The sequence below is a fragment of the Haliotis asinina genome, chromosome 14, assembly GCF_037392515.1.
Source record: "Haliotis asinina isolate JCU_RB_2024 chromosome 14, JCU_Hal_asi_v2, whole genome shotgun sequence".
Taxonomy (NCBI): Eukaryota; Metazoa; Mollusca; class Gastropoda; order Lepetellida; family Haliotidae; genus Haliotis; species Haliotis asinina.
This window is the reverse complement of record NC_090293.1, coordinates 10,904,723-10,926,034: the sequence shown is the minus strand read 5'-3', so window position 1 is coordinate 10,926,034 and position 21,312 is coordinate 10,904,723. Positions and strand designations below refer to the sequence as shown.

At 38.6% G+C, this 21,312-nt stretch overlaps 1 protein-coding gene across 1 annotated transcript in view; it reads left to right on the top strand.

Annotated features, from left to right (window-relative positions):
• The window catches only part of LOC137261820 (serine/threonine-protein kinase BRSK2-like), a 143,947-nt gene that overhangs the window by 62,731 nt on the left and 59,904 nt on the right, over window positions 1–21,312 (top strand). Inside the window, exons 3-4 of the mRNA XM_067799605.1 lie at window positions 311–396; window positions 18,767–18,907. Coding sequence (XP_067655706.1) covers window positions 311–396; window positions 18,767–18,907 — 227 coding nt within the window. The remainder of the gene's footprint in view (window positions 1–310; window positions 397–18,766; window positions 18,908–21,312) is intronic.

Here is a 21,312-nt window from a genome sequence, read left to right as displayed (position 1 = left end):
TCACAACTTTGAACGAATATGACGTCTTAAGTCAAGCGGTGTTACACTAGTGTAATATTGCCATACAAATATTAGATGGCAGTATCTTCAATGGGCGAGTAATAAACTCTCTGATAGCCCTGGTTTGGTGCCTGCCTCACAACACACATACAAGAAGGTCAAGGTGTTCCATTGCAGGAATGACTACTCTTGGGCATAAAAATGCCTTTCATGTTGGAGAATGTACTGACATGGTGAGTTTTTACTCTATTTTCTCATTCAGTTTGTTTGTATTTGTCTTTGAACTAACATATTTGTTGTTTTTTTTCAGGTTGAAAGAGAGATCGCCATTATGAAGTTGATAGAACACCCGCATGTGCTTGGATTATATGATGTTTATGAGAACAAGAAATACCTGTGAGTATTTTACTATTCAATGCTTATGTGCATGTTTTCCACTGATTCCGTTGAGTATAGTGGTAATGACTGCGTGTGAATAATGTCATGAATCTTTCCCCGATTTGTGGCAAATGTTGAAGCGGATCCTGAAGATGACCAAAGTTGTCAGTTAATTTAGCATTAGTGATATTTTTCCATGTATCTTGCTGGCCCGTGAAGGTCCTTGAGTAGAATAGGTCTTCAGCAACCCATGCTTGCCATAAAAGGCGACTGTGCTTGTCGTAAGAGGCGACTGACGGGATCGGGTGGTCAGACTTGCTGACTTGGTTGACATGTCATTGTTCCCAATTGCACAGATCAATGCTCTTGCTGTTGATCACTGGATTGTCTTGTCCAGACTCGATTATTTACAGACCGCTGCCATATAGCTGGAATATTGCTGAGTGTGGTGTAAAACTAAACTCACTCACTCACTTACTCACTCACTCACTCACATGTATCTTACCCAAATATACTACACAAATGGGCCCACCGAACCTAGGTGCCTCCACTGCCGATCGAACCTGTTTATAACAGATAAAGCACATGCAATACATTCCCGTAAAAGATGTGTGTTTTGAAATTCTCACGAAATCACATCAAACAAAAAATCCCTCCCTCCCCCTAGAATATCAACTGGAAACAAATGGAATCGGTGGAGTTTCTTTCGAAGCTTCCCAAATCTGTCCATGGCATTTGTAAAGGCACCATTGCCCGACTGAAATAAATTGTCACTTTTTTATCCGTTCAGTTGATCTCTTGACAGCCGAGGTTGTATTATTCAGTAGGCAGAGACTCCATTACTGTATGGTGTGATGGACGAGTCATGATGGCTGGGCTATGAGATTAGTATCCAATGAAGTTTAATGGATGGATGAACGATTTTCCGATTAGCTATTATTTTATCTCTTAACCTTTACGGCATTATACAACATATTCATGGGCTTGACCAGATTTAGTGTTAGTGATGGTTCATTGGGTTGCTAATGTTTAACAGAGGTGGTGCAGATGATATTCTCTAGATAATTTTTCAGTAGATTTGCCCTTAGTCAGAATCCCTCATAGATTCTACTATGATTCCCACCAACAATACCATATAAATAAGTTTCCTGAACTGAAGATCTAAGTTTGGTATGAAAACCATTTCCTCATGAATGCTTGTGTACACAATTCCCTGTACATGCTAATGACTCTCCATGTATTCGCAGCAGTAAGGCCCAATGAATGCACACACACACACGAACACTAATGATGCCTAGAAATTGATGATGTCTTTACCAGAGAATAAACAACTTCTATTTTCTTTCTGTTCCATCACTTGGAGGGTGTCTGATTACACTGCTTACAAGCAGCCTGGTGTGATAGATGTTTGTAGGATGCGGGTGGCAGTCCATCCCATTGAAGATTTCACCTTCACAGAGATATCACATCTGCTAATTAGGAGCCAGAGTTGGAGATCATCTAGGCTTGTAATTGATTGGAAAATCGTGTACAGAATTAGCTAGTAATTGGTTGTTGTGAGAGTAGTATATCAATCACAAGGATCTGCATCACGTCCAATTATTTGCTTGTATGATTCTCCTGTTCTGGAGGATGGGGAAGAATTTGCTATTTAATTGAATCCGAGGCAGAGATGATTTGGTGGTGTTAATGAGGTTAATGGCTGTGGGATTAGCAGAGCTGTGGATCATGTCCTGCAAAGGTTGTATTGCTTGGTGCTAATTATCTCATGATTGATGCTGCTATGATATATATCATTTTTTCAATAAGTGATGGTGATCACTCACTAAGACATGTGACAGAATACAAATGTTTGTTCCAGTACATATGCAGGGTTTCAGTTGTCCCTTGTCAGCTGGGGATGGTTGGGCATTTGCTCGTCATGGTGAAGATCCCAGTTCAATTCTTCATATGGGTGCAGTGTGTGAATCCCATTTCTTGTATCCCCACCATGTTATTGCTGGAATATATCTTAAAGCAACCCCAAACCACAAAACTCACTCACTGTTGTGGGCAGAGTGCCTCAGAAAATTGGTGAGGCTTTTGTGGTATATGGATATAAAATGACCTAAAATCTGGAAAATTATCATAGTCAAGCTTTCAATCTAGTGGCTTTTGAAGAACAAATCCCAAAATCTTTGTTGTCCGTATTTTCAGAACTCTTGCTCATGCAGTCATGTTTATGTACAATGGAGCCTGGAAACATATAACATCTGATCTGTTTTTGTCTTCTAGAATTTCTCATTCAAATGTTTTTTGTCTCTGAACTGTCTAAAACTTTGCACTCAGGGAATTACTTAAACAAACAGTCATGTGACTGAATGTCGGGAAACGGTAATGACAAATTACTATAATAGTTGTTGGATCTATCTCTAGTTAGTCGCTGGGGCTTCTGTGTTATTCTAATTGTGTTGTACAAACACAGTGATGTAGGCTGAGTTCCTGAAGATGTATGCCAATCTTTAGTGGAACACTGGATGCAAATATTGATACAAGTCTGCTCGGGCACTCATGTCTGGACCATGGTCAGTTGACTATAAGGTCTGGTTTCTGTGAGAAACTTTCAGGAGAGTTTAATTCTCCCTTGTACAGCTGTGGATCGTTTGAAGATGGGAAGACCTTCCAGTGTTGTGTATTATAATATGTAATGTAAGATGTAAGATGTAAGATGTAAGATGTAAGATGTAAGATGACAGTGGAACCAGCAAAATATGTAAAATGTGTAAATATGCCAATTTAAAGGACCACTAAACTCAATTTTTTGGTACTCTTTTTATCACTGCATATGAAAGACTTTTGGTTAGTCATGAACGAAACACCTTTTTCTTTTAAAAAAAATTGTGGTTAATTAATACCAAGTGCTTAAAAGTTGCTAAAAAGCTGTCTGCTTCTCTCTCGCCCGCAAACGAAACCGCAGACAGGTTACGTAACTCTGTCGCTAGAGCCCTACAGTGACTTCATAGAAGGAACGGTTAAATGTGTAGGACGCTCATCATTTTGCTGATTTCTCGACGTCACCAAAGACATGCCGAATTGTTGTGTTGCCGTCAATTGTTCCTTGGGATCGGGTGATGGTGTCACTATGCACAGATTTCCACCAGACTCCATAGTTTGTGCTTAAATTGGTTGTTAGTGTGTGCGAAGTGAGCTTTGTGGAAGCCTGTGGTATATACTAAATCGGATGGTTCGTCCCTACCATGCTTCCAGGATAGAAAATGGAGTTTCATCGAGTTTATAAAATCAAGACTGCTTACTACACATTGCTGACCAAAAGGATTTTGCATGGATATAACGCTTTCTTCCTTGGAAACGAGGTTGTGGTCGAAGTAACAATATTATCGTAAGTAATATTATATTGCTCCCTTATATTGACCGATTCCAAGAGTGAAATTGTTATGTTATAAGCAATGTCATGTAAAATCCTAATGTCCATCAATAAAATACATATTTTACTACCAGTAGAAAGTAATTGTCCTTTTGTAAGTCGGTGAAAACAAACTTAAAAAGCATTCAGATGACCCAAGACCAGGCACCGCCATTTTTGAAAATCGTGAAGTCAAATCCATTTGAATTAAAGAGATTATGTATACGTTTGTTCTCATCAAGTTAGAAAATCAAAACTACATAAATATGTATTTCAATCATTACCAAAAGGAGTTTGCATGACACAGCCTGCAACATAACCTAAGCGAGGTCGGGGTCGAAGTGAAAATACTGCGGGATAAATTTTGGTTTGGTTTGTAACATTCACTCACCAGTATGTAGACACTTGTCAATATACGTCTTTATACTTGGTCTCATAATCCTAATTACTTTATAATCATACTTGTATGCATTTTGAAACTTAATAAAAAGAAGCGATCTGCGAATGTGTAACAGGAATGTAATATGTAGACATTTCATAGTTTTCCTATATGAATCATAATTCGCACTTACGCCCTAGTGTATGTCATCTGCATCATTAAACTTAACACCGAAAACAATTATTTAGTGGTTCTGTTGAAAGCTACGACAACGTATTAAAAAGAAAAATGCAAATATGAAAATTAAAGTTATAGGAGCAATGTCAGGCTATTACCTTCTTCGAGGAATGTATCCATCAATATCCACAAAAACAAGTGATTATATAATTCGTCTGCAGATTTTCCAAGTGATGCGTCTTTTAACAGTCTAATATACAAAAACGTGATGTATCGTTTCAGGTTTTTCACATTGCTGTATAGTTTCTTTGTTTACCCAAGAAAGCACACCTGGCAACTAATTGCATAATGTGCGTCATTCTTTTAAGAAAGTGATTTAGTTGGCCAATAATGAGCAATCAATCAATGTAGTGGCGGTTAATCCTTTGAAAGAAGGGTGTTGTTTTACGTAGACACAGACACGACAGAGTGTATTCAGTAAAGATTAGTAAATGTACATACATAAACACTACCTTTTGACAAATCCCCCATTTAAATCCCCATAAAACTAATTAATCAATCAGCGTGTTATCGGTTAAACCTTTGATCGATCCAGACAAAAGAAATGCTAAATGGGGGCCTTTGTCGGGTAATCTAAGTGGTGTTATCACTAATTATACCTGTTATAAATTCATTAACTGAGCATCAAGTGAATGATGACAAATAACGTGTAGGTTTTTACAACCTAACACGGATTACAACCTAGCGACACCAAGTGATTTTGACAGAATCGTCTATGAAAACAAGGGCTGTAACTCGAAAACTAGGCAAAGCAGGAGACAAAACTAAATGATAGTAGATTGTGAGAACATACAGCTTTCATTTGTCTTAACAGCTTTCGCAATTTCACGTTTGTACAAACCTGTAAACGAAATAGGTCAACCCCTGAAATGTAGATGAATACTGCACAGACCCTCATTTCTATACCCACTATTACGTCACGGAGACGAGCCGCTCTGATTGGTTGAAATTTCGTTTGCAGCCGAGAATTTTGCACTGTTGACAAAAAGGTCAATTTAAGGTAATTAAAGATCGAAAGGAGCATTTTTGATGATGGGGTTTCATTTATAACAATGTCAGGAAGTGATTTTGCGTTTGTACCCTATTAGAGTATATGTGACCTTTAAGAAGCAAATATTTACCAGAACTAAATTCTCCATCTACCACAGGCAAATATTATAAGTTGTTAACATGCAAAGATAAGAATCTGCTTATGAAATTTGCGCAATATATTAAACATGCTCTATATAAAAGGAACTATATCCAGAGATAAACGAGACATAAATGTTTACTCTGATGTGTATCCTTAAACCGTATTGTCAATACATCATATATCACCTTGCATTTGCTGTACATGGGCCAATGGCCTTTATACCGAATGCTGGAATATTGCTAAGAGTGACATAAACCTAAACTCGTTCACTCACTCATTCTACTTGTCGGTTTCACAAACTATGGTAATCCTCAGTAGTATAAATAAATATACTACTACCTCTAAGGCCTGCTGAAAGCGGAGTAAAACCATACTCACTCTACTCTAAGCTGACATGATGTGGTATAACTGGAATAATGTTCACAGCAGTGATAAACCCAAGTTACTCACTTCTATCACCAGAAGTTTGCTTCCTGCGTATTTTCAAGATGTGGTATAGACTTCCATGTAGTTCGCTCTCCCATCTGACACACAACACCTGTTTGTTCAGACAGACACTCATGTTTTGTGATGTTTATAATTACCTGTTATCAGTTATCCATCAGATTGGTCTGTTTTCACAACGTATCGGCTGTGTGGACATGGACGTATTGTGCATGCATAAACAAGGGGCTAACAGAGTTCTCAAACCATGCTGATAAATTTGTTTGTTCTCACTCTATCTGATTGCCAGGAACGCTTAGATGACATCTCCCGCTTCCATAGTAAAACCATTTTCAAACAATGAGAAGTGTTCTATGCATATATAACTACTTTGATATTGATATGAGCAATGTTTTGGTGTAGCATCCAACACTGTTATCACGCAAACCGCATTTGTTCTTTGGAAAAGAGCATGATGTTTCAAAGACAACATGTTTTTCATTTGATATATTTGAAATGATGCTCAGATCACACAGTTTCACCCAAAAGAACTAAAAACTGAAAAGGAATAAAGTATATATATTCTAAAACTGTGCAGAGAAGTAACAGATCTATTTAAAATAGATGCTCTGAAATTATTTTGCTTCGAAACGGGAATGAAAGTGAACTTGAAGAAAACAAAAGTTATGGTTTTTAGAAACGGTTGACCCTTAAGAAGCTATGAAAAGTGGACATACAATGGTGAAAATATTGAAGTTGTACCCTTCTACAGATATTTGGGCATTATGTGTACACCCAAACTGATATGGACACAGGCTCAAATTTCTTTAGCTTCCCAGAGCTCTTGAGCTATGATGGCTATACATAGATATCAGAGGACACTTGGCGATATTTCTTGTAAAGATCTGTTCAAGATTTTCGATAGTATTGTTACTCCTATCCTTTGCTATGGCTCTGAAATCTGTAGATATAACTACTGTAAAATAATTGAAGATGTCCATGTAAAAATGTGCAAATCTCTGCTCAAAGTGTCAAAATATACATGTAATGTAATGGTGCTAGGTGAATGTGGTAGAGCTCCACTGCAGCTTACATATATGACAAGAACTGTCAAGTACTGGTGTAGGCTGATACAAATGGGCCCTGAGAGACTCCCCTACCAGTGCTACAGAATGCTCACTGCCCTTGATGACATGGGACACACCTGTTATGCTACAAACATCAAAAATATTTTATAACTCACTGTTGAATACTATCTGAATTCATCACTTAAAGAGGATGTTATCACTCTTCAGATGCAGTAACTTTAGAATTGTTGTCAACACTGGAATACACCAAGCTCTATCATATCAAGAACGACTTTGTCCTCTCTGTGTATCAAAAAAACAAATATTTTATTGAAAATGAGTATCATGTACTTTTAATCTGTGAAGCTTATAGTTCTTTCAGTAGTACACTTATCGGCAAATACATCAAGTCCACCTCGCAACAAAACTTTGTCTCCATAATTACGTCGCAACATTATGACATATTCCATAAAACTTCAATCTTATTATACAAAGCACAACAAATAAGGCAAAATAATATATAATATATTTATGTATTTTATTTTATACAAATATGTTCAATGCACAGGGATATTTTGTAACCCTAAATCTCTCTGTACTTACAAAGAATAGCAGCAGAACATCCATGGCTTCATGACCCTGAAATGAAATCTCGTTTAGCAACAGGGCAGAAATTTTGATCATGCTTAAACGTCACAGGAAGTTTCATGGAGAGGAGGCAGACGACGTTGTTGGCCTATCACACACCATGTTGTAACAAGACTTAGTGTTATATAATCAGATGATCATAGTTTGTCACAGAGAACTCTTCAGACCGATACATGACAGTAAACAAAATCTTTCCGCTTGGTAGAAGTCAGACATTTTCCAGGAGCCTCCTACACTTCTTGAAATCTTACTGGTTTTGAAATATCAGTCCCTTAGTTCATCATCTTACCGTCCTTCTTGGAGCATTTATTCACGTCCCTGAGTTCAACATCTTACCGTCCTTCTTGGAGCATTTATTCACGTAAGCCTGACCTGAACGTCCACTGAACAATTACTGGGAACATGCCCAATGCAAGTGATCCACAGACTAACCAATGAAAGATGATTGGCCAGGACTGAAACAGATGGAACTGCCTGGGTGGTAAGGGCAGTCACGTTGAATAACCATACTTCGAGTAAAGGGAATATGGTGTCTGGAGATTCAGCTGTTGTTGTTCGGGTTGTCATATAGAATTATGTTCTGTGCTGTCTTGGAAAATTATTGGATGTACGTTTAGATGTAGATTTTCACATACAACCACATCTTAAAATTTGTTATGTTGAAATTTCTCTTGTCACCTTATGTGGCATTGATAGAATTTTGGCGATAGTGACATAGAAAACATACTTACTCTGAACATTTTATTTTGAAATAATGGCTTTGTCAGAAGTGTTTCTTTTTGAATTGCTAAAAGTTCTCCTTTGGGGGCAAATGATCATTCGGTTGTGTGTCCTGTAAATGTGTAGCGTAGGGTGCTTTGATTCTCAGTGACAAAAACTGCAAGATCTACTGGTGTGTTTCCTTTACAGTATCTGATGATTTGTTGGTCCATGTTGAAATCCATCATTGAATGGAGAAGTCCCAAAGAACAGGCATTAGAAGTCTCTGGATGAAGAGCATCTTGAACTCATGGTGGATTTTGTTATGGAATTATTTACAGTGATGTTGCAAAGAGCTGACAGATACCAGATCAATAGCTTTCAGCAAAATACCTTTATCCTAATGGTCATAAGGTTCTCCAGCATCTGTCTCAAAGTGGTGGAGACTGGGGTGAAGATCTGCCAGACATTCACGGTAGTGAGGATGCCTGTGTGAAGATCTGCCAGACATTCACGGCAGTAAGGATGTTTGTGTGAAGATCTGACAAAATATTCAGGTCATGAAGTATGCTTGTGTGAAGATCTGCCAGACATTCACGGCGGTAAGGATGTTTGTGTGAAGATCTGACAAAATATTCAGGTCATGGAGTATGCTTGCGTGAAGATCTGCCAGGCATTCATAGCAGTGACAATCTGCTATACATAACCTGGAGAATGGTGTGATGATCTGCCACACGTAAGTGTAGAAATCAGATATTCTTGCCTCACTCACACTGAGAGCATGTAAGCCTTCGCCTGCCTTAGCACCCAGGTGTCCCCACATCTTCATGTAGAAAGGTTTTGTATCAGAATGAAAGATTTCAGTTTTAGTGAGATTGCTCTGAATCACTGACTTAAAACTTTTATACCACAATAACATAATTTGTGTTGTAAGATTCTTGTGATCTGATCGGGTTGTTGGACTCACTGATTTCATGATGTCATTCACCAGATTGTCTGGATCAGACATGTTTATTCACATACTGCCTTCATACAGTTAGAATATTGCTTAGGGATTTGTTAAGCAACAAACAGCAGGATTTTTCTTTTGTTGGTTTGTTTGGTCCAAAATTTCTTCTTTTCATACAGGGTGAGTGAGGACATTATGATTTTTGCAGATGAGGCATAAAACAAAATTAAATCACTTGCTTACTTCTCTAGGTGTGATTGAAAATGTGGCTCAGTGGGTTTGATCAAAGTATCAATAGTTATTGATACATCAGATATCAGTTCATTTATCATGTTACTATTGTGTAATATTAGGGGATGGCAGGGTAGCCTAGCGATTAAAGCATTTATTCGTCATGCCTAAGAGCAAGGTTTGAATCCCACACATGGGTACAATGTCTCAAGCCCATTTTTGGTGTCCCCCACCATGATATTGCTGAAATATTGCTAAAAGCAGCGTGTCTAAACTCACTCACTCATTTCATATTATAGGAGGGACATGATTACTGAACACAAACTGGTCTCATCCAAGGAATAAAATTTTTAATCACAACATTTGACACCTGTTCCTCACACACAAAATTTCCCCACACAATGTAAAGTAGTGTTTGCTTATTGAGAAATGTGGTTACAGTACATAGTATGTGCAGATAAGTGATCTGGTATTGCACTCTTTCACTGATGTCCTTGTTAGTTTTGTGGCGTCTGCTCCTTACATTCAGCAAGGTCAGTCAATAATTCCCTCTGCCAATGACCTGCCTGGATTTGGAACAGCAGACGTGGAGATGGGAAACTCCACAAGGGTCAAGTCTTCTCTGACCAAGACTGATCAGACACGTCCACAGAGATGAATAGAGGAGGTGATCGTATGGCGGATAGTATGTTCAGGTCATAAATATGGCCAGTCTGGCATGAGACAGATACACATCACTTTCGATAAGTATAATCACAGCAGGATACCAGCGTCTGGTTGGTCTATCTGCTCGAGCCTATTTCTTTATGAAATTTAGGAGCTCTAAAATGGAGGTTGATGTCTCTCCGTGCAACATTTGGATACCTTTCTGGAATGAGTTGTTCCAGACAGGATCTTCTTTAGCCTTCTTCACCTTTACAAGTGATAGACTGCTATGCTTTGAGGCTTGGAAAGGATGACAACTTTATAGCTGAAGAAGGAATTTCTTGGACAGGTGTGAATTAGTATCATCAGTAGACAGTTAAGCCCTTCACATCAGTGAAGTCTTGGTCTGAGACTTAGTGCTGGACAGTGTTATGTTATAATTACCTTTGAATGTTAAGTCTTCAAATGGTATTTTGTGGTGATACACATGTGGTTGAAAATTCATGGATGTCGACTTCGATAACATTCATAGTAGATAAATAGGCCATATTACCTTCTGCCACAAAGTGTGAGGGTACAGGAACTGATGCTGTCTGTCTGTCAGTTCGGCCATTGTTACATCCGTCTGTCTGTCTTGTTCTGTTTCTGTATTGTGTGTCAAAGACTAAATATTATTTGATCACACTTGGCACAGACATCAAGCAATCCATGAACTGCTACATGTTACAATTAAGAATTTTTCTTCTTTTCAATGACAGTGATTTGGACAATGAGCATAGGGTTTGTTTCCAGTAAAATTATTTAGGATTCCTTTCAAGAGAAAATGTTCAGTATTTATCAGATGTTAGCCTTGCCATGAACTCATACTGTTTTCTATTTGAAAATTTCACAAAAGTATTTTTTTTTTCATGTTTCCATGACAACAAATCCCAATCAATGAAGATGTCATGTTCAGAGCTTTAGCACCAGACCACTGTCATTTCATTACTTCATACTTCAAATCTCAGCTTTTGAATGAATTTTATGTTTTAAGGTGTTTATTGATTTTTTTTTTTACGTGTTCTGTCAAAGCGATTTTACTTGTTCTGTCAAAATGAACGGAAAAACACTAGTGTTTCCAATGGTAACCACTGCGTGCGTGGTATCCTCATACTAGCCACTCTGTTCACTACGTTTTAATTAGTTTTTTATTCAGTGTCACAGACTCTATAGAAAAAGCCCTAGGCAGCTTATTGGTGATAGACTTCACTGAAATGAACCACTGGCTGGGTATATGAGCATTACATGCTTGTTTATAAAAGCTCTAAGCATGGGCGGCCAAGGTGTTTTGCTGCACAGAGTTGTATTTCTTTTGGAACTGCAGGATACTGTAAGCATGAATTTGAATCCCAGATTTGTTCTGATTGTGATTCTTGGCCTGTTAGCACCATATTGTCAGTGTGTTTATCAAAGCGGTCATTGTTAGGCATACAACAGGGTTGCAGCGATTCAGTTCAGTTCATAAAAAACACACAAATCTGACACCTTAGTTTCGATTACCGATAATCATTATTACCAATAATCATTATTGAGGTCTGGGTTAATGGTCGTAGCCCAAATGTTACTGTCCTGTTATTCCTCCAGTATTGTGCTGAAATGAAACTGATTAACTGAAACAAGGAAGACCAACTCATTCACTCATTTGCAGGCTGCATCAGAAGAGTAAAGAATCAAATAAGAGTTGTTACCAGACTTCAGAAAAGGTGTCCTTGTTCTGCATTGGTGCCTGTGGCTCTGTTCACTGGCCAGGGTTTGTTGACATGAGACCCAGCTGTGAAAAGAGACAGTGATGGATGAGTGGAAGCCAGTGTGTTTATTTGCTGTACCAGGTTACAGTGATTGTCTCAGGCTAGCCACCATGTCCGGACCTGCACATTTACATATACACATGCACAAAAGTTAAGCCCCACTATTTTCATGGTGTCGTGATTTCACCACTGAAGATCAGAAATACAAACTATAAATGTTTATGACTGAATTAGCCTCCCACAGATTCTTGAACCTAAGATTGTCTAGATATGACAAGGAAAACATTCTCCATGTGCAACTCCATTTCCCTACCATCAGAATCTTGAAAATCAAGTTTCACACACTTGGTTTCACGGTCTGTTGTGAGATTCTCCTTTCACTTTAGCGTTAGAAAATCAGTCATGGTGAGGAGAAAGTTAACTACCGCTGAAAGATGGCATGTGATAGGCATGAAAAATGCTGGCATGTCATGCAGGGCCATTGCGAGGCAAATGGGTCGTCATCACGGTGTCATGACCGGTTTAGTTGCCAAACATAATCAAACCAGTGATGTCAATGACAGTCATTGATCTCGGTATGGTAGTTGCCATTGAGTATCCTAAGTAGCACATCACAAAAATAGTGGGTGGCGCTTAACTTTGGTGCATGTTTATACATGGCGTCATTAGTGAGAGGTCAGCTGATAATAAGAGATGCAAATATTACCAAAAACCAACTTCAAAGACTGTTTTGTGGTTGCATCAACAATTTTCTTCCCATATTCACTGCCACTTGTCATGCACCAGACATGTAGGGTAATAGGTTACCACAACAGTAATCAACATTAGAATAACTTGATGCTGTAGAGAAGTATCTTTTCTTTTATCAAAGTGTACTGTTGAGAATGTTATGCAGGAATTCACAGTAACAAACAAGACACCATCCACATTACTGGACCAGCCTTGACTTGCTTGGATCGGGCTTGACTTTCGTTGACCTGTATGGAGTCAACTTGGAACTTCAGTACAGTTCATGTTGTACCCACAGTAGTTTCTCACAGCCCCCAAACCACATTATTTCTATACTTCCAAACCCTGCAATGCTAAACCAAACCCTGCAATGCTAAACCAAACCCTGCAATGCTAAACCAAACCCTGCAATGCTAAAGCCCCATATGAAGCAAGACTAGATTTCCTCAGGTTCTGGTTCAGAATCACTGGTCTCCTAGGGGCTCCTTTTCAATTCATATGGGTTAATTTGTTACTGTCGAAATTTTGTATATTCACAGACTAAGCATTAGACTGTATCTAAAATGGTACTCAACATGAAGTCATCAGAATAAGTTGATCCAGTATTTTTTGTTGATCAAAGAGAACTTTTGAGAATGTTAGTCTGGAATTGCCAATAACAGACAAGGCACCATCCACATATTTCGACATGACTTGCCTGGACCTGCCTTGTCTAACCTGGACCTGAATGGTATCTGCCTGGAACTTCAGAACAATTCGTGATGTAACCATATTGGTCATTACACAGTATACATATATCACATGACTAAATATGGATCCAGGTGGTGCTGTTGATCCATCTGAGTACCTGTTCCAGCCTATAGACACTACCATGTCTACCCAAAATTTTGTTCTCCACAATACTGATTTACATGATCATGTACTCACGTCAGTATCATCCTGAAAATGTGTACTTCAACACACATATCAAAAGGAACCAGATGTGACATCGGGACAGCAACATCGGCTCATATGGACTTTCTCTACAATGGTGTCTGGCACTACTGATCCAGCCAATTAATGTCCGGCGCCTAAATTTGTAGTGCTGTGGAGATTATCATGAAGATAGATTATAAGTTTCATGTGTGTTCAGTTTTAGTAAACTATGCAAAGTGTATTTCTTTACATACAAAACAACTGTCACAAAAAGTTCTCAAATCTCTGTTGATGGACTGGTTCAGTTGAAGAAATACCATCTTACTGTCATGACCTAATTTCCCAGTTTCACTTCTCCTGGGATTATTGACACTTTTCTTCGACACTATTCTTCATGGATGAGAGTTTAATTTCTCGAGGAGACAACAGATCTGGACTGTCACGTCAAGCTGCTGCAAATGCATGTCATACAACAGACACTGTATTCAGCAAAATGAAATTTTGCCACACAAACTCTACATTAGCTGCAGTCAGAAAGATGCTAGAATTAACATAAAAGCTGGGAAGGACATATATGAACTGCTTATGTCTACATAAGTTAAGTTAGAAATGAGAATGAACTGTCCGTGTATTATAGACTGCTTAAGCTAACAGAGGATCACTAATTTTTTATGTTACGATAGTTAATCTGTCGAGTCAGTACAGATTATCTGTAGGAATGTGACTTTCTTGTGTTAATCTAAGCACAGTCAGTATTTTCAGTGTTTGACCCAGGCATGACATTTTACGAGTCATCATGACTCCCTGGTGTCATGAAAGGGAGTCATGGTCATGTTATTGGGAGTCAGCTTCAATTGGAACTTTCATCAAGACATCAACTGTGATTGGTTAATAAAAAAAAAGGTGGAGTAGGTTTGGTACCTAATCAGCACTTTGCAGTCAGCTGGCAAACATTTAGTTTTAGACGCTTAGATTATCTGAACCAAGGCCCCAAAATAGCATCAACAATGACACAAGCTATTAAATTCACTGTGTATTTGAGACAATTTGAGCATCGAATATGCAGGTTTTCCATGTCCTGCAAACACCATTTTGGGTTTGTTTGTTTTCAGCTGTTGAATTCATCTGTAAACATTACATGTTGTAGTATGTGATTCACAATGCATGCAGGTTTCATAGGACATTGTGTGCTTCTTCATTGACAGAAAGAAGCTTGTTGCCAATTCATTGTTGGCAGGTGTGGAAGAAGTGACTGTACAGAGAAACTTTGAGTCTCCATTATGGAGAAGTATCAGATGAATGATGTAGACCAAAAATAATTTTTGTATAATTTTGTTTTGCTTTTGGCCTCTAGATAAAAACTGAAATTTGGAAATTTGGCAAATCTGATAATTCATCAGTTATTTCCTGACAACAGCTACAGCTGTACAGCTGATCATGAAGGTGGTGGACTACTGTATTACAAGATTATTTCAATTGACAGATCAAAATGAATCCGTACTGGATATTGTGGAGCAGACAACATCACCCTCCTAAAGCTGAGTACAGTAAAGCCCTCTGTAAATGTCAAACTTTGATGTTTTCAAAACCTTTGTTATAATGGTATGAAAATTATCACATTGATGACACTAATATATTGCTTACTTGCATGGGAGTAAAATAGTGACAGGTCATCCATGGCCATTAGTAGGGATCTTTAAGTATATTTGGGTGTCCTGAAAATTAACTATTGCTATTTCAATCAGTGTATACCAAGCATTATGAGTGAGTGAGTGAGTGAGTGAGTGAGTGACTGACTGACTGACTGACTGACTGACTGACTGACTGACTGACTGACTGACTGACTGACTGGGTGAGTGAGTGAGTGAGTGAGTGAGTGAGTGAGTGAGTGAGTCTAAATGATGTAGTTAAATCTTCCGAATTCAGTTTGTTTGCCAAGGGACTTGATCTTGACCAAAAGTTGATAATTCCTGTCACTCCTTTCTATTATTTTTTATTTTTATTTTTTTTCCTGTCTGTTATTCTTGTTTACTTGAAGTCTGGTGTTCTTGAGAGCCTGAATATTTCATCAGGGATATCTTTATCATAGCTCGGGAGAGAGAATGCTTGATAAAATATTTTGCTGTAGGTTTACAATAAATAATACTGACTGTTCTGAAAGATAACCTCTTTAGGTTTGAGTCTTCAGTTTGACAAAATAGTTATATGTCTTGAAACAGTGACTGAAAAACTATCCCATCAGAATCAAGATTCCCCTCTCCAACAAGAAGGTCTACCCACTCAAATAACGGTCTCACCCAAACCACCTGCTCTGGTAATGCCTGTACCCAAGCCACCTACTCTAGTAGTGGCTTCATCCAAACCACCCGTTTTGATATTGGCTTCACCCAAACCACCTGCTGTAATAGTGGTCTCAACCAAACAGGCACTGAGTAGTGATCTCACCCAAACCCATCTTTCCTCCCCCCCCCCACCTGCTTTAGCAATGGCTTCAACCGAACCACACCCAATCACCTGAAGAAACCCAGTTACATTTAACACAGTTGAGGTTTTATGAACAAATCTAATTTCTTAATGCTGCACGTCTTTGTTACTAGAACAAAAAAAAAGTGATAGACATCTTTTCCCATGCATTTTTGTGATGCTGAAGCATAAGGTGAATGAAGGTTATTTTTTTCTCAACAAGCTTCATTCTTTCCATTAATTTGAAAGCTGTTTAAATGAGATTGAACTTGGAAAAGGGAAACATTCAATTTTAGTTTTGTGACCTCAATGTCATGCTGAAAATGAATATTGAAGCGGTATGATTGATTTTGTGTTTGGGACTGTGACATCAAGACAGTGATTTTTAATTTTAGTTAGGAGATTTATCGCTAGCAGCCATATAGCACCAACCCTCTTGATAGTCAGTAAGCATATTTGACACCTTACAACTGAATACCCTTGACTGATCAAAACTTCTCCCTTTTCAAAAAATGTCATTTAATCAATGTGTATTGTAATAACATTCTGACCCTAATTTATATCTAGAACTTCCATTTGTCACAGTTGGGGCATGAGTCCCTGAGTTTTCCATAGTGCTGTTGCTCGCTCTGCAGAGTTGTGTCCCTTGAGTACACCAGGAAGTATTGATATTAAAAACAAAGGTGGAGTAATGACATTGTCAAGGTTGAATTGGGTTCTGTTAGGGAATGGTTTTGAATTAAAGTTTCAGAGAGATGTAACAAATCTGTCGTGACAAACATCCCAATAGAAAAGTTTAGGCATAGGTTGTACCTGCCTTAATTCAATATGGGTCATGAAAAATATTGGCAGTGCTTATTCATAAAGAAAAAATATTGATAAGATGGTCGTAGCTCGTAAACTTAAGATAACTTTTGAAGACAGTGGAAGCCTCCCTGCTCATTGGTTTCACAAAACAGACAGACTGACCGGCATTATTTCAAGCTGTCCTCTCTCACTGTGACATAACTGAAAGCACTGAAATACTATTCAAAGCAACTTATTTTACCTCAACTCAGTCACTCTGATAACTCTTGGAGCTTGTAGCCATATCTAACGTCCCCAACGAGCACTGTCAAGATCGACAATCGATATACGTTAATGACTTGTGAATGTTGCGATACGATGCCAACAGAGGATCAACCCTCGGTTAGATGAGTGACGATTGCCTCCATTATAGTTATATCACTGGAAGGTTTACAGCGATATTCCCTGACTGGCATCCTATACAGTAGATAGCTCCGGCGGATGCAGGATGTCATGGGTACATACTCCGAAATATGTTGTATATATGAATATTTAGATCGTTAGGGAATTAGTGAAGATTGATTTTGTATAGAGGATCGGAGTTGGATACTTGGCAGTATGTCCGTGCTTGTAAATGATGTTTGGAATGATAGTTCAGTAGATAAGTAGAGTTGCACAAGAGGCTCGTAGCCATTAGTGGCGTGCCTCACTTACTGAAATTGCTGTAGCTTGTTTTTCATCATTGGAGTTGAAACATGAGAAGATTTCAGGTTATCGCAAAGCTACTCTTAGAAAGTGGATGTTTAGTGAACAACTGTATTGAGCTTGCTTCGGATGCTTTCTCAAAGGTGTTTTTGTGGAAGGTGTATTCCGGTCTGATTTTAGATTAATAAATGTAGAAACTGTCATAACTGGTGACATGGATATGTGTTTTAATTGAAAACAGAGCCATTTTATTGTTTATATCATGTTCTTATCAGTGTTACTATTGGTTAACCTGACTGAAAGGTATGAGAACTTACACAACAGCCTGTTTGTTCTTGTGAAGTGTGATCTTACCTGTCAGGTACTGTAACATGGGCTTGCAACAATCTTACAAAATTTAGTAATTGTGACTTCAGCTGACATCTTCTCAGAAACTCTGGACTGGTGCAAATGAAAGTTTTCATGTCATATATCTTGTCAATGATTGCACGAAATTTGTTCATGATGTTCCAATCAGTCTGTTGTCATGGATATCTGTGTCTAACTCACACTACCTGTTGCTAAGTGAGAGATTGCCTTATACTAGATGGGAAAAATGTCTGTTGACGTCTTCAAGGAAAGAGCAAAAATAATAACCTTTCATAATAATTTTTAACTGCACTAATTTGAAATTAGTTTTACTTCCCAAAATGTGTTAACTGGATATACTAAATGTTCTGCAATTATTGTGTTGTCTGTCTTTAATTTTTTTTTTTTTCCTGTCAGTCTTGAAAGTATGATTACAAATTCTGCCTGAAACAAAATATTAAATAGTTTTTTTCTTTAGAGAGTCCTATTGGTTTTGTTTGTTCCTGTTCCAGGTACCTTATATTTCCTTGAGTCTTAACACTCATCTTCTATTGCCAAGATGGTGCAAGAGTGGCGGGATAGTTCTTAGTGGTTAAACCTTTTGAAAACCTGGGTTCATTTCCCCACATGGGATCATCGTCTGAAGCCCATTTCTCATGTCCCCACCATGATATTGCTGGAGTATTGCTAAAAAATATTGTGAAACCCAACTCACTCAGCAATATGGTGAAAGTGTCTAGAGACTGTGCAGGTACCTCATATTGTCTCGAGTCTAAGACTCATCTCCTGTTTGCTAATATGGTGAGTGTTTCCCTGCCTATAGACTGGTTGATCTGTTGCAGGTACCTCATACTGGAGCATGTTTCTGGTGGGGAATTATTTGACTACCTCGTCAAGAAGGGCAGATTAACACCAAAAGAAGCTCGGCGATTCTTCCGACAAATCATCTCCGCCCTTGACTTCTGTCATAGTCACAATATCTGGTAGGTATTGAGAGTGAAACTTCTGGGATTTGTCAGAAAATCTCTGACTACTGACTGGGATAGACAGAATAAAAGCATTTCGTCTTTCTGTACGTAACTAACATGGAACATCATGATGAGTTCGAAAAATTTAGTAGGTTCGCTTAGCTGATTGTGATAGCCTTGACTTTGAAGCCATTTCACAAAGCAATCTTCAAGATTCCCAGCATGAGTTCAGAGAGTGTTATATGCAGCCATTTTGTTATTGTCTGTTATAAGATTGGCTGTTCCTCTTTTGTAGTGAGAGGTGTTTTTGTTTCCCTCAAAATCAGGTCTTTTTCCATAAGGGTTAGTGTCCCCTGTTGTGATATTGCTGGAATATTGCTAAAAGCAGTGTAAAACCACACCCAATCAAAAACAACCATAAGAGTTAACTGTAAATATAACTATACATCATTCCAACATATTACTTGAAAAGAGACTGAGTTGAGTTATTGTAGTCTCCGCACCTGTTCACCTGTACACCTGTATACCTGTTAACCTGTATACTTGCACACAGGTGTGAAAGAGCATACGGTGTTGTCTGTAGTTAATCAGTAAGCAGGAACACAGATGCTTGCCATTGTATATCACCAACATCTAACACACTTCGTCCTGTCAGTTATGTAACAGCCATTACATGCTCATGAGACGTGTATGAGTGTTGGATGATGGCATCTGTTGTACGTGTTGTCAAGTATGCCGTGCCATTCCCTTGTGGGCTTCCACATCTGCCAGTAGCTGGATGGCAGCTTTGTAGCTGATCAAGAATGCTGACAAGTGAAAAAGGAAATTTATTTCAAACCCTCTGTGATACTGATTTCTGACAATGCTGCCATGTTGTCTTGAAAGTAAATCCAAGTCTGAATTACCTGAAGAAAATGTATCTTTGAAACCATGCATTGTTTCTCAGTTGCATACAATTTTTAGTTCCTATATATTTGTTAGCAGAAAACAACAAGATGAAAAATATGCTGCATTTCAATCAAAACTGAAATCTTTGTACAAAACAGTCATTTTCACTAAAGAAGATCTGTCAAAATTCCTTTCATCATTTTCTGGAATTAGACAATGACCATGCTCTTCTGGTACAAGGTTTTTTGCTAAATTGTATTCCGTAAGAAGCTTTACTAAAAACCCAACTAAAACATGTCTTTGTACCTTCCCTACTAAGATATCTTGTGTACTTACGTGTGATAGGCTAGTAGCCTTTCTACTGGACCACCTTCATGGCTATATGGGTAGAGTCACTCACTCAGTCTGACCATATGCCTGCTTGATGGATTGAACCCCCTGGCTATGTAGTACCACATCATACATGATATCCCCTGGCCATGTAGTACCACAACAAGATACATGATATCCCCTGGCCATGTAGTACCACATGACATAATATCCCCAGGCCATGTAATACCACATGATACATGATATCCCTGGTCATGTAGTACCACATGATACATGATATCCCCTGGCAATGTAGTACCACATGATATCCCCAGGCCATGTAGTACCACATGATACATGATATCCCCAGGCCATGTAGTACCACATCATACATGATATCCCCTGACCATGTAGTACCACATGATACACGATATTCCCTGACCATGTAGTACCACATCATACATGATATCCCCTGGCCATGCAGTACCACATGATATCCCCAGGCCATGTAGTACCAAATGATACATGATATCGCCTGGCCATGTAGTACCAAATGATACATGATATCTCCTGGCCATGTAGTACCACATGATACATGATATCCCTGACCATGTAGTACCAAATGATACATGATATCTCCTGGCCATGTAGTACCACATGATACATGATATCCCCTGGCCATTTAGTACCACATGATACATGATATCCCCTGGCCATGCAGTACCACATGATATCTCCTGGCCATGTAGTACCACATGATATCCCCTGGCCATGTAGTACCACATGATACATGATATCCCCTGGCCATATTGTACCACATGATACATGATATCCCCTGGCAATGTAGTACCACATGATATCCCCTGGCCATGTTGTACCACATGATATCCCCTGGCCATGTTGTACCACATGATACATGATATCCCCAGGCCATGTAGTACCACATCATACATGATATCCCTGACCATGTAGTACCAAATGATACATGATATCTCCTGGCCATGTAGTACCACATGATACATGATATCCCCTGGCCATTTAGTACCACATGATACATGATATCCCCTGGCCATGCAGTACCACATGATATCTCCTGGCCATGTAGTACCACATGATATCCCCTGGCCATGTAGTACCACATGATACATGATATCCCCTGGCCATATTGTACCACATGATACATGATATCCCCTGGCAATGTAGTACCACATGATATCCCCTGG